This window comes from Netta rufina (genome assembly GCF_964035555.1).
Source record: "Netta rufina genome assembly, chromosome: Z".
NCBI classification, from domain to species: Eukaryota; Metazoa; Chordata; class Aves; order Anseriformes; family Anatidae; genus Netta; species Netta rufina.
Window position 1 is genome coordinate 10,971,390 of NC_140126.1, and position 25,984 is coordinate 10,997,373.

General features: G+C 38.5%; 2 protein-coding genes across 2 annotated transcripts in view; both read right to left on the minus strand.

The window, feature by feature from the left end:
- The window catches only part of TTC33 (tetratricopeptide repeat domain 33), a 50,368-nt gene extending 49,972 nt beyond the window's left edge, over nt 1-396 (minus strand). The window contains exon 1 of the mRNA XM_084304636.1: nt 125-396. Within this exon, the coding sequence (XP_084160762.1) occupies nt 125-348 (224 nt within the window). The 5' untranslated portion in view covers nt 349-396. The remainder of the gene's footprint in view (nt 1-124) is intronic.
- A 598-nt stretch (nt 397-994) lies between these two features.
- PRKAA1 (protein kinase AMP-activated catalytic subunit alpha 1) lies at nt 995-24,734 on the minus strand. Its single transcript, XM_084304961.1, has 9 exons — nt 24,600-24,734; nt 16,690-16,831; nt 13,533-13,626; nt 12,555-12,699; nt 10,552-10,639; nt 9,526-9,750; nt 6,813-7,299; nt 6,308-6,434; nt 995-4,011 (listed from the first exon to the last, which is right to left on the minus strand). The coding sequence occupies exons 1-9, from the start codon at nt 24,727-24,729 to the stop codon at nt 3,770-3,772; spliced, it is 1,680 nt and encodes a 559-aa protein (XP_084161087.1). The 5' UTR covers nt 24,730-24,734; the 3' UTR covers nt 995-3,769.
- Between the last annotated feature and the right edge of the window lie 1,250 nt (nt 24,735-25,984).

The following is a 25,984-nucleotide window of genomic DNA, read 5'->3' on the forward strand; positions in this document are numbered from 1 at the left end:
ATCGCTTTTCGTCACGCAGACAGGCAGAAACGAGACGCGAATACCAACATAACACCGCGGCAGCCAACCCCCCCCCCCCCAGCAAAGAGCGCGGCCCGTTCAGCGAGCGCGGCCGCAGCGCTACCTCCTGCTCTCGGCCAGGCTGGCGCCTTCGTCCTTCAGCCGCCGGCTCTGCTCGGCGCTGCCCCCGCCGCGGCCTTCCTTCCTCCGCTTCGCTGCGGGCACGCAGCCGTCGTCCTCCTCGTCCTCCGGCAGCCCCCTGTCATCCGCGGCGTCCGCCTCGAACTGCCGGGACGTGGCCCTGGACACCTTCTCGCCGATCCGCCGCTTCCACCCGAAGGAGGCCATGGCGAGCGGGGACGCCCCCTGCACCCAGCCACCCGCCCGCCGGCTGGCCGGAAGCGGAAAGGCGCGGAGCGGAAGGGCAGGTGCGCTTATAAATGCCGCGGGGTGCGATGGGAGATATAGTCCACGCGCGGAGGGGGCTGACGAAAAAAGAGGGGTGCGGCTTTGTCGCCGCGGGGGGTGATGGGAGGTGTAGTCCCTGCGGGTTACCCCCAGCAGCCACTGGGGGCGCGGGGCTGTGGCGGCGGCCATGACGCGATGGGGGAGGGGCCGTGCTGAGGGGCAGGGCGCGGGCTGTGTGGAGAAAGGGCCGGTGCTGGTGGAATTGAAACAACTGAAACAACTAAAACTAAACAAAAGAATCAAAAGCAAAACAAAAGGGGCGGGGTACGAGGGTTAAAGTCACTCCGCAGTTGTAAGGGCAGAAGCCAGGGCTTGTAACGTAACGAGACAGCACGCACACAGCTTCAGAAGAAGGTGGTTAACGCAGTTTGGTGTTTACTCTCACATTTTGAAAGTTTAAAAAGTCACACAGTTATAAAGCACTTCTGCATTCATCAGCTTTGTCCAAAAAAAAAAAAAAAAAATCAACGTAGACAGTAGGCACATCTGTGTTAAAAGAACAAGACTCCACATCTTACAATAATAATCAACTGATAAAATACAATTTATTTCAAAGTTTGTATTAAATGCTTATAGCAAGACAAACATGAAAGTTTCATTTTTCAAAGTATTATATCCCCAAATGAATTTTTACCTATATCCTAGTGAGTCATATTGCTCATGGACAACAAGGTTTATTTATGTTTTTGTAAAGCTACAATACAAAGGCAAAACAATTCAGCATACTCCAACTGAGTAAACTTGACATGATACAGTAACACACTTGCCCTATTCGTATATTTGCTTAAGCTGCCTCCTTACACCCCTGGCATATTTCTCAGTGAAATTTGGTTTCACAGCCTGATGTGACGCTAAAATAAAAAAAGATCTGTAAGATCCTCTGCAAGGAACGTGCAAAGAAAGCAGTTTCAAGCAGTTTCAACACGAAGATCTACAAAGCGTAAGAAAGTCACACTACAGATAAATGTACTGGATTCAAATAGCTTGTCAGTCCTTTTCTCCCTCCCTGTATAAAAAATTCAGTTCAATCAGAAAACTTTTGGCCATCAAAACTGATTTATCATACCAATGAAATTTACTTTGAAACTTGCATAAAGTACATTTCTGCCAGAAACTTATTTTAATCCCCAGATACCAAGACAAAGTAAAAATCATGGTTGCTTTAAAGCACAAGAGGGCCAAAAAAGTATATAAAAATTATAAGCTATTTGCATCTTGACACCTTGCATTTGTGATCAGCATTACAAATTTACAAACTGGGAGCCGATACCATTTGCAAATAATTATTTTAATATATGCAAGAGACAGTTTCAGTGATCCCAAACCAATTCCAGTGAGGAATTACTTCAATAAAAAAAATCTGTGCGTTTTTTATATTTGTACAAGTGCAATACTTAACAGTTTCAAAACAAAAGGATAACAAAGATGAGCACACATTTATTCAGTACATCAGAACCAATTCTTACAAGACTAAAAAAGGACTTGAAGTAGGATTTGCAGCTGGTCCCTCATATTGATATCTCAATCTCGGTTAAAACCCAAAGCTCTATCTCAGAAAAACCTTCTACTTTGAGAATATAACCTTCCATTACAGGGACCACCTGAGACATTACTTGAAGACAAGAACTGAAAGTTGTACCTATATACTAGACAGACCTCAATTGCCCAGTTCAGAACAGAGTTACAGCAGTTCTGGGACTTAAGCAGCTGTAAATTTCTTCAAATTCCCAATAGATGAATTTCTGGACTGCATCCAGCTGGACTGCATTAGATTGTTCTATCTGTAGTTAGCAGTATGCCATGAATAAAATCTGACTCACTGGTCATTGGCAAGAATCCCCATCTGTTCTAACAGAGTCCAGGTTAGAATGTTTGCTTTAATGCACTAATTTCCAGTTTTTAAATGGGAGAGCAATCTTTGAAATTAAGTCATGAAGTTTATTTTGAGGGGAAGAATCCTTGAATGAGAAATTACAGTGTTTTATTATAAGAGTCTATTGATGTTTACATCCATTGGTATGAGGTGAAACTGGAACTGTGGGTGTACAAATTAGACATACAAAAGATTATGTCTTTATGCAAATATTTGCTGTGATTTCAACATTTAAGGTTGTTTTCTTTCTGAAACATTGAAAAGTTCTTCTGCCTCTGTTTTTTTGCATTTAATTGCAATCTACACTTGAAAACATTTTGTATGTTGACACTTGGGTTGTCATGTTCAGTTTAAAGTATTCAATTGATAAATTGGACTACTTACTCCCACAATTAAAATTGCAAAATTTACTAATATAGGTGGGCTTGGAAAAGTCTAACCTACATATGTGGTTTCAGCTGCAGTGAGTTCTATGTCACATATATAAGTTAGCACATAATATAAGGAGCCATATCAGAATTCTTTTTTTGTTAGAACTGTCAATTTTAGTTTGTGGAACAACCCCTAAGCTGTGCTCTTAAATAAATATGTATGTTTCTACGGATTCTCAGCCTGCAGTAGCATCAGGGAGCTGCTGTGCTGCTACCACACTAAGTTATGAGCTAGCAAAGCAGTATAAATCAGGAACTTGCTGACAGTTCTTCAGATCAACATTTTGTTTCAGTCCATTGGGTGCCAAATATCAGCATCAAATCTCTTGGCACTTCTGTACCTTCAGTTCTACTTACACCTCACAGAATTTCACCTTCAAGTGTGCTACAGAGCACCTATGTGCTTTAAAAATTCCTATTGGTTGGATTTAAACAGATTTATCAGTTATTAGAAATAGTACATAATAGCATATTAAACTATTTTTGATTTCATTTACTGACAAATAAGGGGGGGGAAAACAGTAGTTCTAACATATTACTGTTAGGATATACTGATAGTTCCAATCAACTGAGGCACAATTGTAGGTGGTGACCAGCAAGTCATACGTCGGTCACTGAACTAGTAATTGTACATTTTCTTACAGTGCATCAGATGTATGCATCACTAGCAAAAAAAAAAGCAACAAGAAGGTCCGTGTAACTTAAGTGTTATATGAAGCCTAATGTGCACTTGATGTAAAGTGTTATGAACACTGTCCAAAGGACATGTGACTTCCTGTACCTGTAATTAAGCTATTGGACAGCAGACAATCAGAATTTGCTCCAGCTTCAAAGCAATGTATGTAACTGCCCAAAATCATTTCAGTCCCTGGGTAAATTGCATTTTGCAGCTAGTTTTTTCAGCGCCTTAGTTAATTTAACTTGATTACAACTGGAAGCATCTGACTATGATTTAGGCATGCTTATTGCTGTAAAAGAAATAAGCCCATCTTCAAAGTTACTGTGCAAGTATTTTAATAAGATTCGCACACATCTCAAAAAATTCTATTGTATGACTCCCTGATCTAGGAGTTAAGTCAGCCGTTGAAGACTCAAGTGAAGAGGTCACTGATGAGGTAAGGGATGTATCTGCAGATTTTCCTTGTGCATCATCTGAATCTTTCTGACAGGATCTATAGTTGCTCACAGAACCTGATCTCTGTGGAGTTGCAGTCCCAGACTTTGCCTCAGTAATTTCATCTGAAGGGGGAAGGAGAGAGTAGAAAAGTTAGTTATCAATATCAAATTGACCAGGGAAACAGCTATCGTCTTCCCTTCCTGAGACTTAATCTTGTGCAGATGTCCTTACGCAAACTAGTATTAGGCATGAAGCACGGTTCATAGCACATCTCATCTACTTTAGTTAGACCAGCACCTGCCATGTTTTCCATTAACTAATTTCAGTGACTAACAGTTCAACTGATTTAATCTGCTTAATTTATCTTTTAAATTTAACCTTATGATGCTACCTACCCCATATAAGTCAAATAATACTTTGTACACATTTTGTAGATGCTTTTAGCTAGTATGTACTTTGTTATTGTTATTTGGCTTTGATTTAATTGTATTTGGTTATATTATTATAATAATTGATGCATCAGTTGCTATTAATTTACATTAATTTATCCTTCTCTTTTGGAAGATTTTCTTTTAGTATCTTTTACATCTATACTGCAGCAACTTAAGCTTACCTCCCATATGAGGAAGAAATACTTCTACCTTAGAAGTCATGTTCTGCTGAATTTATCTCTATTCTTACTTAAACAGAACATTAGCTTGACTCACTTGTCACTAAAAAAAAAGTTATTTCCAGGAGAAATTAGTGAAAACAAAAGGGTCTGCCTTCTCAGATCAGTCAAAGCTACTTTAAACCAGTTAGGTAAGACAAGTAGAGAACCATTCACCATGTCAGAACAGAGTATCAAATCAGCTTCATGACTGGAAGAGCTGCCAAATCCATGCCTTGGGGTTGTATTTTCTCAGAAGCTGAAGACAGGACTGCAGCAGTCTAACTTCCCACAGCTGCATGGCTCTAGGAAGTCATCTCCCCTCCAACTAAATTTGCGTTTTTTCTATATACAGTTGTTAGGAAAGTGGTTAGTCCCCTCTATCAAGTACCACTAGATCTCGGCTAACACCTGTATTTTCAGAAGGGATGAGGCAAGAATAGGAATAACAAATTACATTGAACTGACCTAAAAACCAGACTTAGCCATCCTATACAATAATCCAGTCAGACTCCAGTAAATCTGTGCCTTGTTTTCCTTGGGAAGTTATGCACCCCATTAGCTGTATGCAATTTTGCTTTTATTCTACTACACCCTTGTTAGGTTACACCCTCCTCCATTCATTTTCAAGGAAATAGCAAACTTACAGTTCTATGCAATACTACAGCCATTCTATGAATTATGACCTTGCTGCAGGTTAAACCACCACCTTTGAAGATTTCAGTTACTACAATTCTTATTTCAAGTCTCCTACCATTGGTCAGTTGACCTTGGCTGGCAGCTAAGTGTCTAGCAAATTCCTATACTGTATATAGACACATACACACAGTGAATATAGTGAACTATGTAGTTCACTCCTCTATTTCTCAGCCCAATGGAGGAAGAGAATCAGAAGGCCAAAGTCAAGAAACTCATGATTCAAGATAAACATGGATAATTGAACCAAAAAAAAAAAAGTGGTGCAAAGGAGATCATTCACTACCTCCCACAAGCAGACTGAGGTCTATCCAGTCTCTGAGCAAAGGCTACCTCCCCAAGGTAGCTGTTCTATTCTCCCTCCCCTCAGTTTGGTTTGTTTAGCATGTTTTGCTAAGCATGGTATTATTTGTCACCGGATCTCTCTTGGGTATGTCTGGATCAGCTGTACCATAGGATGTGTCCCCTCCCAGCTTCTTGCTCACCCCTGGCCTGCTCACCATGTGTGGCAAAGTTGGGAAAAAGAAAAGGCCTGGTACTGCAGAAGTACTGCTCAGCAACAGCCCAAACAATGGTGCTACTAACACTTCTAGTCACAAATCCAAAACACAGCACCTACAGCCTGCTATGAAGAAATTAATTCCATCTCGGCCAGACCCAGTAAAACAGTGTACAATCCAAGCCAAACCGGCATGCATACATGTCAAACTCTATCTTCACTAGGAAGAGATATTTACATTTTTAGCTAAGATTTAAATTAATGTTTAAATCTAGGCCTCACAGGCAGTTTAGGTTGATTCCTATACTGCCTCTCCTAGCTCCGTCCACTTTTGTACCACTGGCATTAGTGCTAGTGCAGACATGAAAGGAGCGATTCAGGAGTTAATACAGCTAAAAAGCAATATGAGAGATGAACCAGATAACCATTTGATCACAGGAACACTAGGATTGAAGAAATAAACAAACACTTGGTTTCAACTGACAAAGGGCAAGGATTTCACTTTACTTCTAAGTAAATCAAGATACAGCAATTAGAATGATTTCCATTACAACTCATATAAGTCTTCACATACCATCAATGCTACGGAAGTCCAGCAAGTATGTCCTGCTGTCCACCTGATACAGCTGTAGACTCATTTTAGAGTATGCACTTGTCACTGGATTCTTCCTTCGAACACGCAAATAGTATGGATTTACAACCTAGGACAAATAAGATTTGAGCAAGTTACCAAAACTGCTTGAGATACACTGCATATTGTTCCTCTCATTTCAACTCACTGGTATTAAGTGATTTAAAGCTTACCTGTCACAGCTTCCCCCCACCCCAATAGAAAAAACATTCCTATAGCTGCAGCAGAAAGGTTTGACATGTTACAAAGATTTATCCTGTCAGCATAAATTGCCTCCCCCAAAACCCTTCCCGAACAGCAAGCAAAAGCTGTCAGCATGGTGCACAAGATTTTTTTTTCCTGCACATGAAGATGCATTTTTTTTTTTTTTAGACTTCTAGTCTATGTAATCACACAGCTCAAGCAAAAGTTTACTGTTACCTATTGTAAAGACCTTCTATTCTTTTACCTTCCATTCATAATCCAGCTGCTTAATTGCTCGACACACTTCAGCCATGATATCATTTGGTCGACTTTGACTCCGTATTCCCAAGTGCCACTTAGCTCTTCTTACTCCTTGGTGTTTTGATTTTTGTGGATTGAGCTCATCGAGAGTATGGCGAGGACGAGGTGCTTCGGCTACCAAGAATGGCACTCTTTCAGGATGAGGGCGAGACAGATGGTGATCATCAAGAAAAGAATCTGGTGGGCTTGTAGCCAGGTAGAAGTCTTTGGCCTCATTCATTATTCTTCTATTATCTATAATGAGGTGATAAGCAACAGCTAAGGGGTCCTGATGATTTCGGCTATACAGACAGCTTAGAACTTCCTCTTCAGTGCATTCAAACTTCTCACACACTTCTTTTAAGGCTTCATCATCAATCATGGTAGAGCTGTATGAAGGGTCTTCCGGAAACAAGTATTTGGGAAGGTCCTGCTTAAACCATTCATGTTCCCTAGATTTAAGAACAACAAGATTAAGGCTATGTATGTAAAGCAAGCCTTTCTAGCATTAAATTCTTTAAAAGTTACGTTCAGCCTGTACAAAAAAAAAAAAATTGTCAGCCTAAGCACTCCTCCTGTGCTTCTGCCGAAGCAAGTTAAGCATGCTAAGGGAACTGGACATTTCTACATAGAGGAAAGTAAAAATTGCCTCCTTCACAACATTTTTCTTGACATTTGGAAGGAGACAAAAAAAACAAAAAAAATCTTTCCTGGCAGTGTTGCAACTACTTTAGCTCAAAAAATATCTTTGTGTAACTCCATCTGCTTTTTACATAAGTGATACATATATTTATTTTTAACTGCCAGTACCTTAGTTTCGAGACCATTTAATCTGAAAAGTGCTCCCTCCTCCACAAGCACATATATAATAACAAAATAAAGAAAACTCAATCCTGAATAGTTTCTTTGGCAGATGTTCTGACAAGGATTTCTGAACAAACTCACATGCTCCACACCCCCAACAAGTTATGTTTTTTTCCATTCAGAACAAGACCAGCTTGTCTCCAATGCATACAAAATTGAGGGAAGAATATGTAAAAGTCAATCTGTACCTCTTTATTACTGTATCCATGAGCTTATCTCATTATTATTACTGTATCCATGACTTATCTTTCTTCATAAGAAGGAAAAAGGAAAGATCCAGAATTAACCAGATAATTAACCTTATTTTTCCCCCCCTCTATGACTGAGCAACTTGTGTGCCTACAATAAATTGCTTAACCAGCCAAAGAATATGGCATGACACTATGCTGCAGAAATGAAAACTATCAAAACTAGGCTTACTGCATATTAAAGAGCAGTTACGCTGATCGAGCTCTATCTAGTCAGCATTGATCTGAAAATATGCCTCATCACCAATACATTGTGCAAAAGGCATTTTAATCAGTAACAAATAGTTCGGAAGCAGAAAAAGCTTTTCCTATACTAATGCAAACCACAGCCCTAACTGGGCAACTGAGCTCAGACAAATATTTTATTACTATTCACTGCAATGAGCCTCTCCTCTTGCACACATGCACACTTCCTCCTAGAACAGTTAAAGTATTCAATAATTAAAATCATGCTGTTGTTAAGCTGTAAAAAAAAAAAACAGTTGAGTATAGACCTGGCTAGGATGCAAAATCCACCCGTGTTCTGCCACCAACATTTTTCAACATTTTCATCATTTCTCATCTGGACATGCTTAAGATAGCTTAGATAAACTAGAGTTCCTTTCCACTCAGGTTTTACAGTTCTAGGTTAGTGTTTCCATGTTTTCTGATGGGAGAAAATACTCCCTGTTGTAATAAAGGACTAAACAAAATGCACCACATTTTTTCTTGAAAAAACACAAACATTGCTAGCTTCCTAACTTCCAAGCCTAAAGGAAGAAGCATTTTCACTACAGTAGTGCTTTCTTCTTAGAGTTTCTCACAAAGGAAACATGAAAATGTAATTATGTTACTGGATGAATTACAGCTTAAATTTTGTTGTTGTTTTACTTCACACTTGTCAAAGCAGTCACCCTCTCCAGAATCCCATCTTGGAATCTGGAGTCCATTATAGCTATCTGTAGGTTTAGCTCCTCTATATTCTATTTAGTAATTGTCACTTATACAGCAGTTTATGCTAGGGTTTGAAGCCAGACCAAGAAGTTCTACGGATGGAATATTCACTGTCTTAACATGATTTTTCCAAGGGCTGTATAAACTTTGATTAAGCAGTAGATATGTTACAAGTTGTAATTTCCCATCAGATGTTTAAAGCATAGGTTAGTGCTTTAATAGTTCTTCAAGCAAAGATTTTTTTTTCCCCAGAAAGAATAGTACTGTGCAGTTTTTGCAAGCCATTCTACAGTTAAACAGCTTTACTTAAGCTTAGAGTTTCTGAAAATTCCTGTAACACGTACATTTTACTGTGACCTCCAACTAATACTTCTTTGGCCATACAGATCTAGTGGGAGGTGTCCCCATCCGTGGAAGGGGGTCTGGATATACATGATCTTTAATGTTTCTTCCAATCTAAAACATGGTTAGAATCATGATTATATGATTCTAACCATTACAGCTAAAGCCAAATGACCAGAAGTTGATTTTATTTTGTCTCAGACTATAAAACAAGGACAAGTGTTACAACTAATTTCTTTATACTGCACACACGAACTAAGACAATCATACAAGCAGACGTCAGTGTTTTACCTAATGTCTCTGATTGTTGCTCTCTTCATCGGATCCACTTGCAGCATGTGTTTCAGAAGACTTATGACAGATGGATTCAGGTACTGAGGGGTATAGAAGATACCATCACATATCTTCTTAAAAAGCGTTGGCACATGATCATCATCAAATGGAAGTGTTCCACATAACAAAGCATAGAGAATAACCCCACTGCTCCAAATATCTACTTCTGGACCTGCATATAACCTGGGAAAAAAGTTAGCTATTAGTAATTTGTGTTGAATACTTTTAAATAGATTTCAAACGCACATGCACACATACTTTAACTTATATTACTGTAATTGTGTTAACCTGGGGACAACTAATCTGCAATTATGATAACATTTCATTTCTATGCTACGCCTCCCTTGAACTCTAGCATCCTAGCATCCTTTCCTTTCAAAAACATAATTAAAGCTGGGGAACAAGTATGTAGTTTTCTCCTCTATTGTGTATAAATACTCCACAAATGCAATTTAATACGATGGTAAACTGAAAGAAGTCCATATAACAGGACTTATCACACATTATCTCTGCTACCGCCCAGATAAAATAGACATTCAGCCTGCCATCACCAATAGATTGGTATTAGAGTTGCTGTAAACAGCAGACTTGACAATAAGAGTCCAGTAAAAAGTAGAAGTTATGTTCAGACTGAATATAATTCTGCAATGGGTGTTTCACTGCTATTCAAAATCACAGCAGATGTCACCTCTAATTCTATCCATACCTGTTTCCAAGATGTGAGCTGTGATATTTTTAAACCAATTCAGGCACACTGTACACAGTGGATTGTGGCATTAGACATCACCTCCAACTTACAGGAGCTATTCAAAGCTAGTTCATGGGAGCCTTAAATGCTTATGAAAAAAATTATCACAGCAATTAACAACTCAGCCCAGTTTCTCAGCATCCAGCTGAGAATGTCAACAGTTTTGTAACCTTTAGAATCAAGCAGCAAGATAACTGAAATACATGCACACATGTATTCAAAATAAAAGAAACTACCTTCCTGAAATTACTTCTGGTGCAGCATAGTTAGGGGAACCACAGCTTGTTCTTAAAAATTCTCCATCTGACATCATATTTGATAGACCTGAAAGTGTATAAGAGTAGCTACTAAAAATTCAGAGAGCAAAATGATTTCACACTGCATATAGCACCTAGAACAAGTCACCAGTAACTTAAATATTTTAACATTTAGCTCAGTTAGGAAGCATAGTTGTTTGGAATTACTAAAAGTTTCATACACAAGAACACTACATGATCCTAAGTTTAGCAGAAATTTGAGTCTGACATAATCCATTATTGTACACAGCAAAGGCATGTTTGAAAATATACATTCATTCTGAGACTAATGATTTTGATTACACAGGCAAGACAGAAAAAAGTTGTTCTAATGGAGACAGAGAAGCATAACAAGATAGGATTTTGATCATTAACAAGAAGGCATCTTAAACATATTCGTTTCTAAATAATGAAGTGGAAGATGTTACCAAAGAATTGCCCACAATTCTCTAAGAGTTTATATATATTATATATATATATATATGAATATATATATATATATATCAAAGGAATTGAGAACTGCACACAACTTTGCTTTGGAGCAGATGACAGTCACCACAACCACCCAAACTCTCAACTAGTTGCTGAATCACTGCAGCTTAGTATAGTTTTGGTTTAGATACTGTTAGTGATTAAAGCATACTTTAGGACCAGGCCATCTTTGTTCACCAGCTCTCAACATAGTCTGAACTACCTCTTCCAGAATAGACATGGAAAATATTTTCTAATTTCCTCAGTGGAGGCTGTGTTATAGAAGATTACTACAGGCCTGAGAACTCAGTCCAAAGAGAAGGAATTATGCCCTTTCACCAAGGGCAGGAAGGGAGAGTGAAGAACACAGCCTGACTAGCTTTGACTAGCTTTCACACTCAAATAAAAGCTTTTCTTAAGCTTCTGTCACAATTAAGCTAGTCACAATTAACTGAGTGCTACTGTTTTGCTTATGCTGGAGATGCAGGACAATTTTTATAAGTTGCTGTACTTCATTTCTTCACCAGGTATGCAATTTCACCCAGAGCATTCTCTACACTTGAGAAATTGTTAGGATTCCCAATACCCACATACTTGAACACCTATATTTTCAAAATATACTTAGAATACTTAGCATTATCTAACCTCTTTGATCAGACAGCTCAAAATGCTTTATAAGGGCAGGTATTATCTACTGCATCTACAGGAGACATGTCATAATGAACACAGCAGTATGGATACCTTAATGTATTTATATGGATGTTCTTCCTTTTTTTTTTTTTTAAAAAAAAAAAGGAAGAACATCCATTTTTAAAAAAAAAAAAAAAAAAAAAGGGGAAACTAGCTACCGGTCTCCTCACTGTCTGTGTCACAACAGCTAGTATAAACAATTTAGCTTTTTGACTAGTTAAGTATCTACATAACAGAGAGCCTAGGACTTTGCAAAATTAACTATTTTACCTTTTACACTTTAACTACATTTTTCTTACCAAATCACATCTTTAGTTTTTAAAATGAATTTAGAGTAGTTTCATAGAAGGAGCAACATATTTTACTGGAGCAAAGTAGTTCTTAAATATGAGGAACACCCTTGCAATATAGTTCCAAGAGAGCTATGCATCTGCATTTTACAGATGGAGACGGAGGCAACAAGAGGGTCAGTTTTCAAGTGAAGGTGGGGAACTATGTCCCCACTGAAATCCAGCATTTCAGAGAAATATTTTTAAACAAGACTAAACCAAACAGCTCAGTTTCATCCACTCATACAAAATACCTGACTTGAAGAAGAAAGATTGAGGAAAACAAACCACAGATGTGCAAGAACACTGTTTTGCTTTGCATTCATACTCTTCCTGGATTCTGTTCCATCTTCAGGATAACCAAGTAACCACATTTTATTAAGTATTTTCCATAGCAATTAGCAGAACCTAAGTAACACCAAAAGTGTGATCATACAAGATATTAATGCTTACCAAAGTCAGCTATCTTGGCATTCATGTGTGCATCAAGCAGCACATTCTCAGGCTTCAGATCTCTATGTACTACCATATGCCTGTGACAGTAATCCACGCCAGAAAGGATTTGCTGGAACAGACGTCTACTTTCCTTCTCATCAAGCTAAGACAAACAAAGGTTTTAAACAATTTTGAAACAGTGGAAATGAATTATTTTTCATTTACGTGAATTGCAGCAATGTTTCCAATGACCTAAAGTTAACATTTTTAGTTTTAATATTTTATACAGCAAATGATCGTATCTTTGCAATAGAAAGCTTCATAACTTACATCATTTTGCTTCTACCATAACTCTAAAATTACTACAACAAAATTGTATTCACACACTCAGAATTATTGAAGTTTCTCAGTCATGCTTCTGAAATTATCACTCAAACTCTAACTTTGTCTAAACAGAGTATCAATGAACTTTGATACTTAAGCACAGTATAAGACTTAACACAAAAGCTGCTGATAATCAGCACAAAGGCAGTAAATTTTGATGCAATTTATGTTCTATTTGCAGCTTTCCCTAGACAGCAGTCTTAGCTAGGCACTTCCTATCAACACGCCCTATAACATGTCGAAGTCAGCTCAGTCTAAGTAGGCAAGATCCTTTTATCTAGCTAGTTTGCCATAAGGGAGTTGGGAGCATTCACGGAAACTATTCTACCAGTCAAAGAGAATAGTAAGGGCAGAATAGCAGCTTCCTCATAATTGGAATAATTCCTTAGTTGAATGGAAAAAATGCTGTAACAGTCATACACTAAGATCTGAACTATGCTAACGTGCTCTGAAATGAGAGATGTTTACAAAACGTAGCCATAAAATATATTTTAATTGCTAACAGCAAAATTAATGCTGAATACATAAAAACAAACCTTCTTTTAATAGGAATGTTGCAAAAGCAATAATAGAATGCAAGTCATTGACTTGTAGAGTTGGACTACTTCTTACCCTTCCATTTTTACAGATATAGTCAAACAGTTCTCCTCCTGAAACATATTCCATCACCATGAAAATGTCAGTTGGTGTACTGATGACCTGGTACCTGATAAAGGAAGGTATCTGTTAGTCTGTGTACTCAGTAGAAGAAACTAGAAATAGTCAGATAAACATTTTAGAGTAAAGTATACTTCTACGCAACTCTTTGCACAACACTAGTTTCGTCAGTCAATTTACAGTTACTGCAGTAACACTTTTTCAGAACCTACTTCTCTTTTCAATATGTGATAACATCACTGTAAAGACTAGAAGAAAACTTGTATTTCCCACCAGGAAGATCAGTCTCCATACTTTCAATGGAACATTCTTAGATCAGATATTTCTGTGAAAGTATTTGAAGTGCTACCTCACACACAGCTTAACATAGTGAGGAAGGAAAACAAAAGTACAAGAGGATTTTGCTAGTGCCTCAAAAATCCACATTTCTCAACGCCAACAGACACTAAAACTGCCGTGTCATAAATAAAGTGTACTTCAAGAATGGAAAAAATATTAATGATGCAAATTAATTCTTTGATTATGAGGTCTACACATTTTTATCATACTTCAGTTAAGTTGGGGGGAAAATGGAGTTTTGAAATAAGCAGGTTATGGCTACTTAAAAGATTTTGAAATATTTTCTGTGTATCCTTAACTGAAAAGGTGTTTAGTACTTTTCCTCTTACAGCAGTGAGAAATGACTGTTCTTTACACAGAAAGAGAAAGCACACTGATTTGACTGAGGAGTTAAATTCAGGTATGCTACTGAGAAGACAGAAGGTAGCAACTGGATTAAAATTAATGCTTTTAGGTACCGCACTTAAGCACACAAATATATTCCAACTAAAAAAATAAAGTGAATTCACACATACAACAGAACTCATCAGAAGACTAATTCTAAGCCAAGAGGGGAAAACAGACATTTCTCAGCTTGCTGAGACAAATTATTTTTGAACTGCATAGACAGTGAAATCAGACTATTCAGACGTGAAATCAGACATGTACATGTTTTAACAGCTTAATATTAAAGTAGCGTAATAACCTGGATACCACTGAGGCAAATATCCGAACAAGATCTCCAAAGTTAGTTTTCCCCTGAAGTACCTTGAATTACAAGCAATTATCTTCACTGATTTTTCTCTCTAATTCCTTGGTTGAAAGTGCCTCACATACATCACCGTGTATTTGAAGCTATGGCCCTTCGTATTTTAATCCTTTTTAGTCAAAAGTTACACTGCAACTTCATTTCTAACAACATGGGTGACTTCTCACAGTTGTGAACTATAAACTTAAGGCAACCATGAGCAACAGTTTATAGCTGAGATCTTCAGAGATGTCCAACTTCCGGACAGTGAGGTAACAGACAATGTTGGGAGATAACCTCATCATCTCGGACAATAAGCAAGTCTGTATCTCTTGGAAGATTCAGCCATGCCTCTCTACAGTCAGTTTGCTTTTTCTAGCTGTGGAGAAGGTCACTGTGGAAAAGAAGAGTTATGTACCTACAACACAAGTACAGACATCAAGCCCCACAACATAGCTGACTGAATGCAGGAAGAGGAATTTTTAGAGAAGCAAAATGTATCCTACTGCTAGAGGTTAAAAACCAGAAAGAGATGTTTTAGAGGTTTTTAAACTATGGTATACAAAAAAATCTTTGAGACACACTTGAAACATTTTATACAATTTTTAGTAAAGCACAGTGTTCCAAATTATACATTGTCTAATTTGTAATGTTCAGCTGAAGAAATCTGTTCACTTTTATCCCAGCAATTGCTCCATCTAGTTCCTAGTAGAGGAAGCAGCATGATCCTAAGTTCCCAGCATGTCTACCTGCATAGCTGTATCAATCATAGCTCAAACAGTATTTACATGCAGGCTAATAACCTTTCTGCTTTGGGAATACAGGCTGAATAACTGAAAATTTGGGTATCCATCCCCCTTTCCATTATCTCCTACATCTTGACCCTTTCCTCCACATGCAGGAGAAAAAGAATTTTTCCCCATAATTCACTAGAAATATTTACCTGAAACCTATGCTAAGCTGTTAAATCAGCTTAATCAAAAGTACATATTCGTGCTTCACCCCCATATGTCAGCTGATACATTGATACTTCCATTTGTTTTGACTACAGGTTTGTGCTTTGGACTAGTTCATGAACTCTTCACTAGCAGCACTAGTAATGCTGCAGACAGACAAAAGCTCAACAGCCTTCTGAAACTAATCCACTTCAGATCATCTCAATACCTTCTTCAATCTGATTTAGCACTGACTTACATGCTGTTGCCAAACTACAGGAATATACTGGCATGGCATCTATCAGTGGTAGCATGGTCTTAACACAAGACTTTGCCAATTAAAAAAAAAATTATGAACTCTAACAACACAATTAAGAGTGCATGTTACATACACAACAGATGTGCCCTGCTAGATGCATAGGTACACTATATGAAACAAAAAAAGTCAAAAATAATTGGCATTTATACCTGGTCTGAGAAAATAAATCACAAGTCTAGCACATATTTAATTGTAATCTGAACTCCGCTGTTAAGTTATTGATTGACTAATAACTAACAGACTGAACAGGCACAATATAAATACCGTACTAATTCGGAAAATTAGTAGCATATATTTCAGAATTCTTTTATATAGATCACACTTAACATACTGCACATCTTCAATTCAGAAAATTTTTGCAATCCACTATCTACATCAGAAAACCATAGGTCACTAACCATCACATTGATAGAAGATATTTTGAGGAAAAATACACAGTAAGCTTGCACAGGAAAGCACTCTACAGTCTTGTTCTTAATTTCTAAGAAAAAAGGATCAGAGACCACCAGAAAACGAATACTGAAACAGTAGCTAAAAACAATAAAACTGATGCTACAAGAAGGATCTATTATGCCACTACCTTTTAACCTGCCTAAAGAAAGTTCTGTGCCCTACCAAGAATATTCACAATTCTGTGAAAACATATCAGAATATACTGAAAATGGAATACATGGAAGCTGGTTAGTTCTCTAACAAGTTACTGATAGTACTTCCGCCCTTTGAATATGTTTTAGGTCAAAGAGAGCACAAGAGATTGTTTAAAAAGATCTGATTATAGCAAACAAAACTTACAGCTTAATTATATGTGGATGTCTGAAGAGTTTGAGGTTCTGAATCTCTCTGCGGATTTTTCCTACAACATCAAGGCTGCGAATCTTCTGTCGATTCAGGATCTTCACTGCAACTTTATGCCCAGTTAACTCATGTTTGCCAACTGCAAGGAACAAGAAAACATTTAGTTAGTCAGGGTTTTCAATTACCCCATAAGAACATTTACTGGATCGTTTCAGTTACAACCAAGAAATACCACAGTTAAGATATTAATCATTCCACATATCCTGTTTACCTTTAGGGAGATAGAAAACTAGACAGCACATCATATCCTTCACTTTACCCTAATTCCTCTCTCAATTTTATTGTTAGAATATTCACAGGAAATGTAGGAATGAACCTTAAATCTCATCCTCAGAAGTCTTGCAGCATGACTACATTTTGCACTATTACAAACAAAACATTTTTCTATTCGAAACACTGCCATCCTTGCTAAATAGGATATCATTTTGTTTTCCTGTGTAAGTAACTCCAATCTTCAGACTCACATGGTAACCCACTCAGACATGCTCTCCTGCAGCTTTTCTACTCAATCTACAAGTATTGCATTTACTTTTTTTTTTTTTAAAAAAAAAAAACTGTTTCCCTTCTCCTCAAGTAGCACATTTCAGCAGTTACTTGGAATTACTGCTAAGAGTAACCAGTTTACTTGAAAAGTATTTACCTGTCCATGTAGCAGTCTGAACCTATAAGCTACACATTCTGTGCAGTAAAAAAGACTATCATACCAGAGCTTTATTACATATAATATAAACGGCCAAAAAAAATGTGAAATGCACACAATAGAATCTAACAACTATGAGAAGCAATATAAATATGCAACCTCTTACATTCCTGTTTCCTTCCTACTTCAAGAAGTTGTTTTTCTTCTTTGAGGAATTTTAAAGTGTAAAACACTTCCCAAATTGTTACCCTTCTTGAATTCCTTAATTTTGCAGGTGCTTTTTAAAATGGCTACAAAGTTGCTATGAATATATTCTTTTAAACCCAGTGCCAGTATTTTTTTTAGAATCCAGTGCTGGATCACAGATATACTACAGGATGTAAGCATCTCTTGCACTAGACTTTGCTACCTGCATCAGTTTCTGCACACAGTAGTTTAACACTGCTAATATCACATCTATATCCATTTTCAGAAGTACAGCTACCATCCTCTGCAATGTTCTAAAAGCATGACAGATTCCAAGACAGCTAAGTGTCCACTTGGACACTGGCAACAACCCTCTGCTGAACATAGCACTCTGTTATCTGGGTGCTTATCTCCTCACTTGAAAATCTGACCAATTCCCAGGCTTCAAGACTTACTTAAGTACATCCATAGGAAGCTGTGATAAACAATTCTGATATAATTAATAACTTTACACTGGAAGTCGTACCTATCTCGTTTACCTGACACAGCACAATTAAACATTTATCCACAAAGCCCTCAACAGTTTTGCAGTATTATTTTACAGTATAGCTAATGGATCTGGAAGTACTTATCTTGCTTGCAAGAAACAATTGCTTGTTCACAAAGTAAAAAATATGTCACGCCACATTAGTGAGAATTGCAAAGACTGTACAGAACTAAGGATTATTAAGCCAACATCTCAGATGTTAAAGCTTAAGGCCAGTGCTATATGACAGACTAATTCTTCTGAAAGTAGAAGACACAGTTCCTTCCCTAGTGGATGAATAATTATCTTGCTGCAGTTATCTATAAAAATAAAAGTCTTCCTGTACTCAAGATAATTTTGACAGAATTAGTAAAAGTTTATCGATCTGTTGATCTCATTTCTAGTACAAAACCCTCCTGTAGCCATTCACCTCTACACTGAGATAAAAAATAATGCAAGTGAGAAGCAATACAGATAACGACAAGCCTCTCTGAATGATTATTTTTATGACAAGAAGATGTTTATTGTGTAAAACAAAGCAGCATGTCTAAGTTGGGAAGTAACCAAGTAGTGGACCACACAAAACTGAACCACCATGATGTGGTGATGAGACACCTTTTTTATCTGAGATCACAGAAAGGCTCCAACTACAGTATGGAAAAAACATCCCCCAGTGCACAGGAGCCATTACCTAAATAGGGACACAATAACCAAACGCTGGGCAAGCACATTCACACTGCCGAGGAATGCAGGACAAGGCAGACAATTAATCACAAGTTCTAGACAGACCACAGATTATTAGAGGTGAGTGCATGGTACTGTAAAGTCATGTTGTGCACAAGAAATATTTGCTTTCAACCAAGCATACAATTAGAGCAATCATCTCTCTTGCTTTCTCCAATTTAAATGTGATTGAGGTTTCAAAGGAAACCAAGAAATTATACCACTTATGTTCACAACCTAAGGAGTAAGAAATCATTAACATGAAACACTCAAAAAACAGTTACTCCGTTTGAATTACCAAGTCTTTGCCTACCTATAATATGAACAGAGGTAAGTCAGAAGTATTTAAAATTTAACCTACTAAAAGAATTTTATCATTACTTTTAGTTAATAAGAAATGTCTTAGAAACTAAATGAGAATCCACTACACAGGAATTTGCAGCACCCTTTGGTTTACAAAGTACTAAATTAAATACCTTCTTAAGTATCACGTGCATTTGAGCAATTTTGCATCTTATCATATAAATGCTCAGATACTCAGTTCTGACATACATTGTGTTGTGAAGTTTAATTATCAGCCAATTTGTTTTTCTGATTTGTCAGTCTACCTTAGATGACAACTGGAATTTAATTAGAACCCAGAAAAAAAAGCAATAGAAGGTCACTTATTAGATACAAATGAGCTATATTCAATACACAAGGTACATAAAAAGCATTTTGAAACTTTTATTTGAAGTACTTCTTAGGCAGTAACATTTGAAGCTGACCGAGCTTTAGTTTGCCTCAAGCCTTGATTTTATTCGAGAACTGAAAGAAATGCTTCTCTGCTTCTTCAGCTGTTCAACAGCTTTGAAAAAATTATTGAAATAAAAAATATTGTGGTTTTGTGCACATAGAGAAAGATCCACAGAAGTCTGAAAAGTCTTTAGCAAGTGAACAAACTTAATGATTATTTTCTTCAGTAATATTTTACTAAGTTTTTACTCCTTTTTTTTTTTTTTACTCAAGTTTAAGATTATATTAAATCTAGCTCTAAGACTGGAGTTTCCAGCCACCATCTATTTCATGAAAACTGTTTTGTTGCAAACATATAGGGTATCCACTAGTCCTGTTCTGCTACCACAAATCACATACTTTAAATCTCAAACTACATTCTTTTCACAAATTTTTCATTCCTCCCAGGCACAAGTAATCTTCACTTTTCTGTACAATATAATAGCAAATACAAGTTTTTCCACGTTTTTAAAAAATAAATTTGACTTATTTCTTCACTGTAAAGTGGCTTTGCAGCTTTGCTATTGACTGTGTACCTCACATTAGAAGTAAGCTAGCAATTCCACCAAGAAAACATCTTAAAACCATAGTTGTCATATAGTATAAACCTTTATCCACATGCCCTAAGAACTTACTTGAAGTTGAAGCAGTTCAAGGTGCATGGTGCTGCCACAGAATTGTTTCTACACAACTTTAATTAAGCAGTAATTAAGGATTTATCATATAAAATAATACTACAATAGAAACAGCAACTTAGTTAAAGCTTCGGGAATGGCAAGGCTCACGCAATACTTACTCCAGGGTACTGGGGGGGGGGGGGGAGGGGGAAGGGGGGTACTAAAGTCAAACACATGCTTCCAAAATCCCCCTTTGAGGTGAATTTCTCACCCTTCTCTCTCACCTGCAGTTGCCCACAGACAAGCCTGACCCTCAAGGCATCTACCCTGAGACGCAGTCCTCGCAGGGGTGCCATGAAAAAGCATCCCAGCTCAGGGGGAAACAAGGGTGCAGCCCACTGCAGTCCTTCAAGAACTCAGAGTCCTTCCTTGGTATCAGTATTTACAGCGTTGTGAAATAATTAACTTTTAGTTTTGGAGTTTTCTGGGATTCTGGAATTTTTTCATTGTTTATGGCTCATGTTGTGCAATCCCTTTACCCTCAACATTTAACTGTACCTTTCCCAATTAGTCACTCCACAGGGGCCCTGGATATGGTCAGGGGGAGGCCTGCTCATCCCATGCCTGTATCAGATACGTGTCAGCAGAGTGAGCCAGTGTTGGGCTTCACCACACTCTGTAGATAACAGAGGAATGATGCCAACAGCTTTTCTTTGAGTCACAGATAAGAAAAGATGATGCAGCACCATATTTATTAGATAGGGAATTTAACTACAAGTCAGTCATTTCATTTGGTTCCTGGACTCCGATGTGATTCATCATTTTCCAGCAACAGATTTCAAGGCATCAGGTATCTATCTGCCTGGCACTCCATCCCTATAACTGTGCAGCAGTTCAAGGAATTGCATCAAGGCCTATTGTGGTTTCTAATTCTGAGCAAGTCTCAGCTCTGCTGAAGCAGTAGAGTGTACCTGCCACACTCCACCCCATCAGTACAGTCAATTCACTTTGCCCTCAGAGTGGCAGCGTGACTCTTGCCTCCATGGGATAAATGCATTGGCAAATATTTTATGCCTGTACATGGGCAACTTTAAGAATCATTAGTACGAGCTATAGCACAATGCTTATTCCTTTGTTTTCCACACACCCTATTGTATAAACTGAAAATTTAAAAAAATCTGTATACATGAGGGGGTTCTTTCAGCAGTGCAACTTGTTAAGTCATCCTCCAAACCCGGTACGTAAGGCACCAGCTAACAGTAAACATAAAACAACAAGAGTTAATAAAATCACAATAGGGTGCAGAGTCAGGTTCAGTTCTCCTGCTGCTGTAGGAGACCATCCAAGAGGGATTTGCACCACTGATGCTCTCCATCCTTCATGGCTCTCTACAATACCTGACAGATTTCTTCACTTTCACGACAGACTCTGATAAGAGATCTTTGTCCTATTCTCTGGGCCTGTTGTAGGAGGCTTGCTAGGTCAGGATGATGGAGAAGCCACTTGACTAGGGTCAAATTCTTTCCAACAGGTGTTGGTTGCAGTTGGCGACACAGCATATAATCGAAAGAAAAATCTTTGCAAATAATTATGGGTGGAAAAAGATTAAGATCAGAACTGATACTTATGAAAAAGTTATCTATCACCCTAATTTATGTGTATGTAACACTATGAACAATATCTATTAGGAAAGATTTACATAAATGTTCACACACGTACACATCCTTTTTCAATATATAGGACTACCATTTTGGAAATCTTGATGGGATATATTTTGAAGTGACAGATAATTTATTCTGTATCTAAATAGGTTATCTTGAGCTTTAGGAGTATTACTCTCACAAATGAAACCTCATTGTCCTAGAACAACACCTTAATTCACATTAACTGTTTGACAGTCTTCTCTCTTTTGATAGGTCCACACCCTATGCTCTTAAGGATAGGGTAAAGTCCCATTACAATTTAGTCCTAAAGAGATAATTGGGTGTCCAGTGTATACTGACATATTGTATATAGCAAGGACAAAGGCAACCATCATTTTGTGTTCTGAATGATAAATTGACTAGTTGCCACAATGATTGAAACTTTTTCAAACTCTGATGCATTACCAGCAAAACAGCAGACACTAACTGGCTATTTTTGCATTCAGCATGAAGACAGAACTGAAAACATGACTTCAGACGATAACATTATGTAAAGCCCAGGAAAAAAAAAAAAAAAAAGCCAGTGTTATTTTTCTGAAAACTACTCTGTATTACCTCTAAACATAAGTTTTACCTATAAAGGGGCTAGCTCACAAATTAGAAATAATCAAAATGTATTTGTTAATCCTTCCAGCTGGGTACCACCTATCAGTCCTACAAGAAGAACACTGCAAAAAGAAGTTTCTTTTATATACCTAGTATTTCTTTATTATTTGGTAAGAGAATTATAGAATCACCTCGTCTTCAGAAGTCTCTTTCAGACTAACAACTCATCAACCTGGCTCACTGAAGTTCCATCACTAAACCGTGTCCCTTAGTGCACATCCCTTAAGCAGCTCCAGTGATGGGGACTCCACAACCCATTCCAAAGCTTAACCATCCTCTTTGCAAAGAAATTCTGATATCCAGTCTACGCTTCCTCTGGTGCAACTAGAACCAATTTCCTCACATCCTGTCCCTAACGCCAATTGCCTTCAGATTTCACTATGCACAGCAGCAAGTTTTCAAAGATACTCAGAGACAAAGTTTCAAAGCTGCAATGACTTGTTTTAACTGCTTAAATGTAGGAGCAACAAACTAAAGTCAGTTCAGCAGGGCTTCAGCTGGAAAAGAAAAACAATGGTGAGGCCATTCAGAGTAAATATGGCATTCTTACGAAATACAGATACCAATCATGACAGCTGCAGAAAAAAAGCTGAACAAGCATGTTAGGTTCACACAAATATTTTGACAGAGACCAAAAACAACCCAACCCAAAGCTCAGAATGTACTCTTAAAAAAAAAAAAAAAAGCTGCATGAATGTTGTTACTAAATTAAATGGACACTAGTTAATACTGTGCAAAGGCATATTCCTGAACAACTACGTTAGATAGAAAACTGATCTTCACAGTCCCCTGCCAGGTGTCTTATCACTGCCTTCATCAAGGCCTATTTACATCAGTGTTGCAGTCTATACAGATCAGCACTCTTAACCTAGTTCTAAAGACTAGCACAAATATTGTATATTTATCACCACAAATAGTATCCTCACCTCAGCACAAGTTACTAGAAGTCTGACTACTCGTTCCTTTATGAAAACTAATCATTTGAAACACCTGGGAATTAACTTTACTTTGGTTTCAGCAGGAAGCATCAGTGGTATTCAGCAGGAAGCATCAGTGGTATTTAAAAAAGAAAAAGCTAAAATACACGTAATATTTTATGCTGAATCCCTGTAAAATTTAAGTGAGAACATGCTTCACAAAACTCATTTGTTTTCAGCATTCTCTTTTACCCAGCCTTTCACTGCTGTGGTATTTTGCTTTCCCCATGTATTGGCTAGAACCAGCTGTCTCCTCCACAGACGCCCATCTGAGGCACAGTCCAGTGAATGAGGTCAGTGGTTAATTTGGGCTCAAAGACCTAGAAGAAGAGTTAAATTGGCAAAACATCACACCAGCCAGTTATCTGTGATGGTAAAGACGGAAGTGAAAAGGCAAATTCGCCCGACAGATGCCTTGGCAGCGGGAGACCTTTACCAGGCGCTGTGCAAAGCGCTGGCTTTCCAGCCCATTTTTGGGGCTGCTACTGCTGTTAAAACTAAAACCCCCCACTTCCAAGAAGCCGTATGCCTGACCCACACACCACGGAAGCGCGATGGAAACCCTACCTGAACAGGAACTGAGTAATTAGGAGGTGTTTTTTTTTTTTAATGCTTTTTCTTAAATTGCCAAGTGACGAAACCTTTATCAGAGCGGCCAGATGAGGAAGAGGAATCGAGGGGAAACCTTAATCTCTATTCCATTGCAAGTCCGCCGCGGGGTACCTGCACCCCTAACAGGAACTTTTTTTTTTTTTTTTTTTTTTTTTAAGTCCGAAAGGAGCAGAAGTTGGGTAAAAACCGACCGAATTCGTCCCAAAGACCGCGCCTCCCTCACCTCCATGCCCAGCCCGCCGCTTTTATCGCCCTCCCTCCCCTCGTCCCGACACCGCCCGGCTCCCGGCGCTGCCTCCGCACACACGGATCACGACACCCCCGACACCTTCTCGGTCGGCAGCCCCGCAGTCGCGACTCTGTCGCAACAGCCACCGCTCCCTTCCCCCCTCCCCCCCTGCCTGAGAGCGCGACCCCGCACCTCGCCCACCGCCCGCCACCTCAACCTTCCCCCGGCCGGAGGAGCCGGGACAAGCGGCTCACCCTTGACTTTGCCGAAGGTGCCGACGCCGAGCGTGTCGCCCAGGATGTAGTGCCCGATCTTCACCCGCCCGTGCTCGTGCTTCTGTTTATCCGCCGCCGCCATCTTGAGCCAAGGGCCGAGTCTGCGCATAGTGCCGCCCGCCCGCGCCGGGACGGAGGGCCGGCGGGGGAGGAGCAACCACACTGCGCCCGCCCGCACCGAAGCCCGGCAATGAACGCCGCATTTACCGCCAGGCCGCCCTGCGCGGAACGAACCACTGTGGCTCCGCGGGGGGGGGGGACAGCCCAGCGGCCCTGCGGGGGGGGGGGGGAAGAGGTCTGTTCGGGGCTGAGAGGGGGTTGTCCCTCCTGGCGCCACCGTGAGGCGACATCTTGGTTAGGCGGCTCCGAAAATACAGAAAAACAGGCCCGCCGAGTCATTGTTTCTTTCTTTTTTTTTTTTTAATAAAGCCTTGGTTTAAACCCTCCCCTCTCCTCAGGGAGACACGCCAGAGACCGCCCTTCCTTATTGCCGCCTGTGGCCGGGTTGTGTCAAAGCGCTGTCCCACCCCGCCTTCAAAGAAACGGATGAAATTGGGGGAAAAAAGTGACAATTGAGTAGATACTTTTGTCTAGGGAGATCATCGACTCGAGAGGAAGGCTGCTGCCAACTCCCATCCTTTCTCTGTTCCCCTGCTCTCCAGACTGAGTGAACGAAACCAAATAAAATGCTTTCCCTTGCCAACCCTATGCACAGCCCCAAAATGTGTCTGCAAATAGATCAATGTATTATAATACAGACCACATAAGGATCTTTCAGCGTGCAAACAGGAAGTTAAAAATACAAGTAATGACCTTAAACTTGGTTCAGAGAGAATTCAGTATTACTTATGTTGCAGCAGTCATTAATTTAACAGAAAGTTGGAAAACAAACTCAGGTCCATGGAAGATACTTTTACATTGTTTATATTATTAATAATACTGATACTTACTAATTATATATGTCATATACATCATATATCTGTTACTAATATTTTTATATTGTTAATACTATTTTACTACATATTTAGAATCATCCCTCTGCCCTAAAAGGGTAAAAAATTAAAACCCATCTGTTTATTACTGTGAAATAAAGAAATAAAAATAAATAAATAAATAAGATTTCATATAAATTATTTTTAAAACTTTATTATTATTATTATTATTTGGAAAAAAATAGTAATTTATTCAGCCAGTGCCAAAATATAAGTTGGTAAGCAATGTAGGTACTACTCTTAATATGTATTTTAAAATTTGCATGACGTGAAATAAAATAACATTTTACATGGTAAAATAGTTAAAAAAAGGAAAATAAAAGTAATGATTCTGATTTGAGTAGTTTAGAATTTTAATTTCAAGCATTTTCA

Coding starts and splice junctions, on each gene's coding strand:
- PRKAA1 (XM_084304961.1), bottom strand. CDS start 24,729: ATGCGCAGACTCGGCCCTTGGCTCAAGATGGCGGCGGCGGATAAACAG. Junction 10,640..12,554: donor TGCCAAGATAGCTGACTTTG/GTAAGCATTAAT, acceptor ATACACTTTCAG/GTCTATCAAATATGATGTCA. Junction 4,012..6,307: donor GGACTTCCGTAGCATTGATG/GTATGTGAAGAC, acceptor TTCCCCCTTCAG/ATGAAATTACTGAGGCAAAG.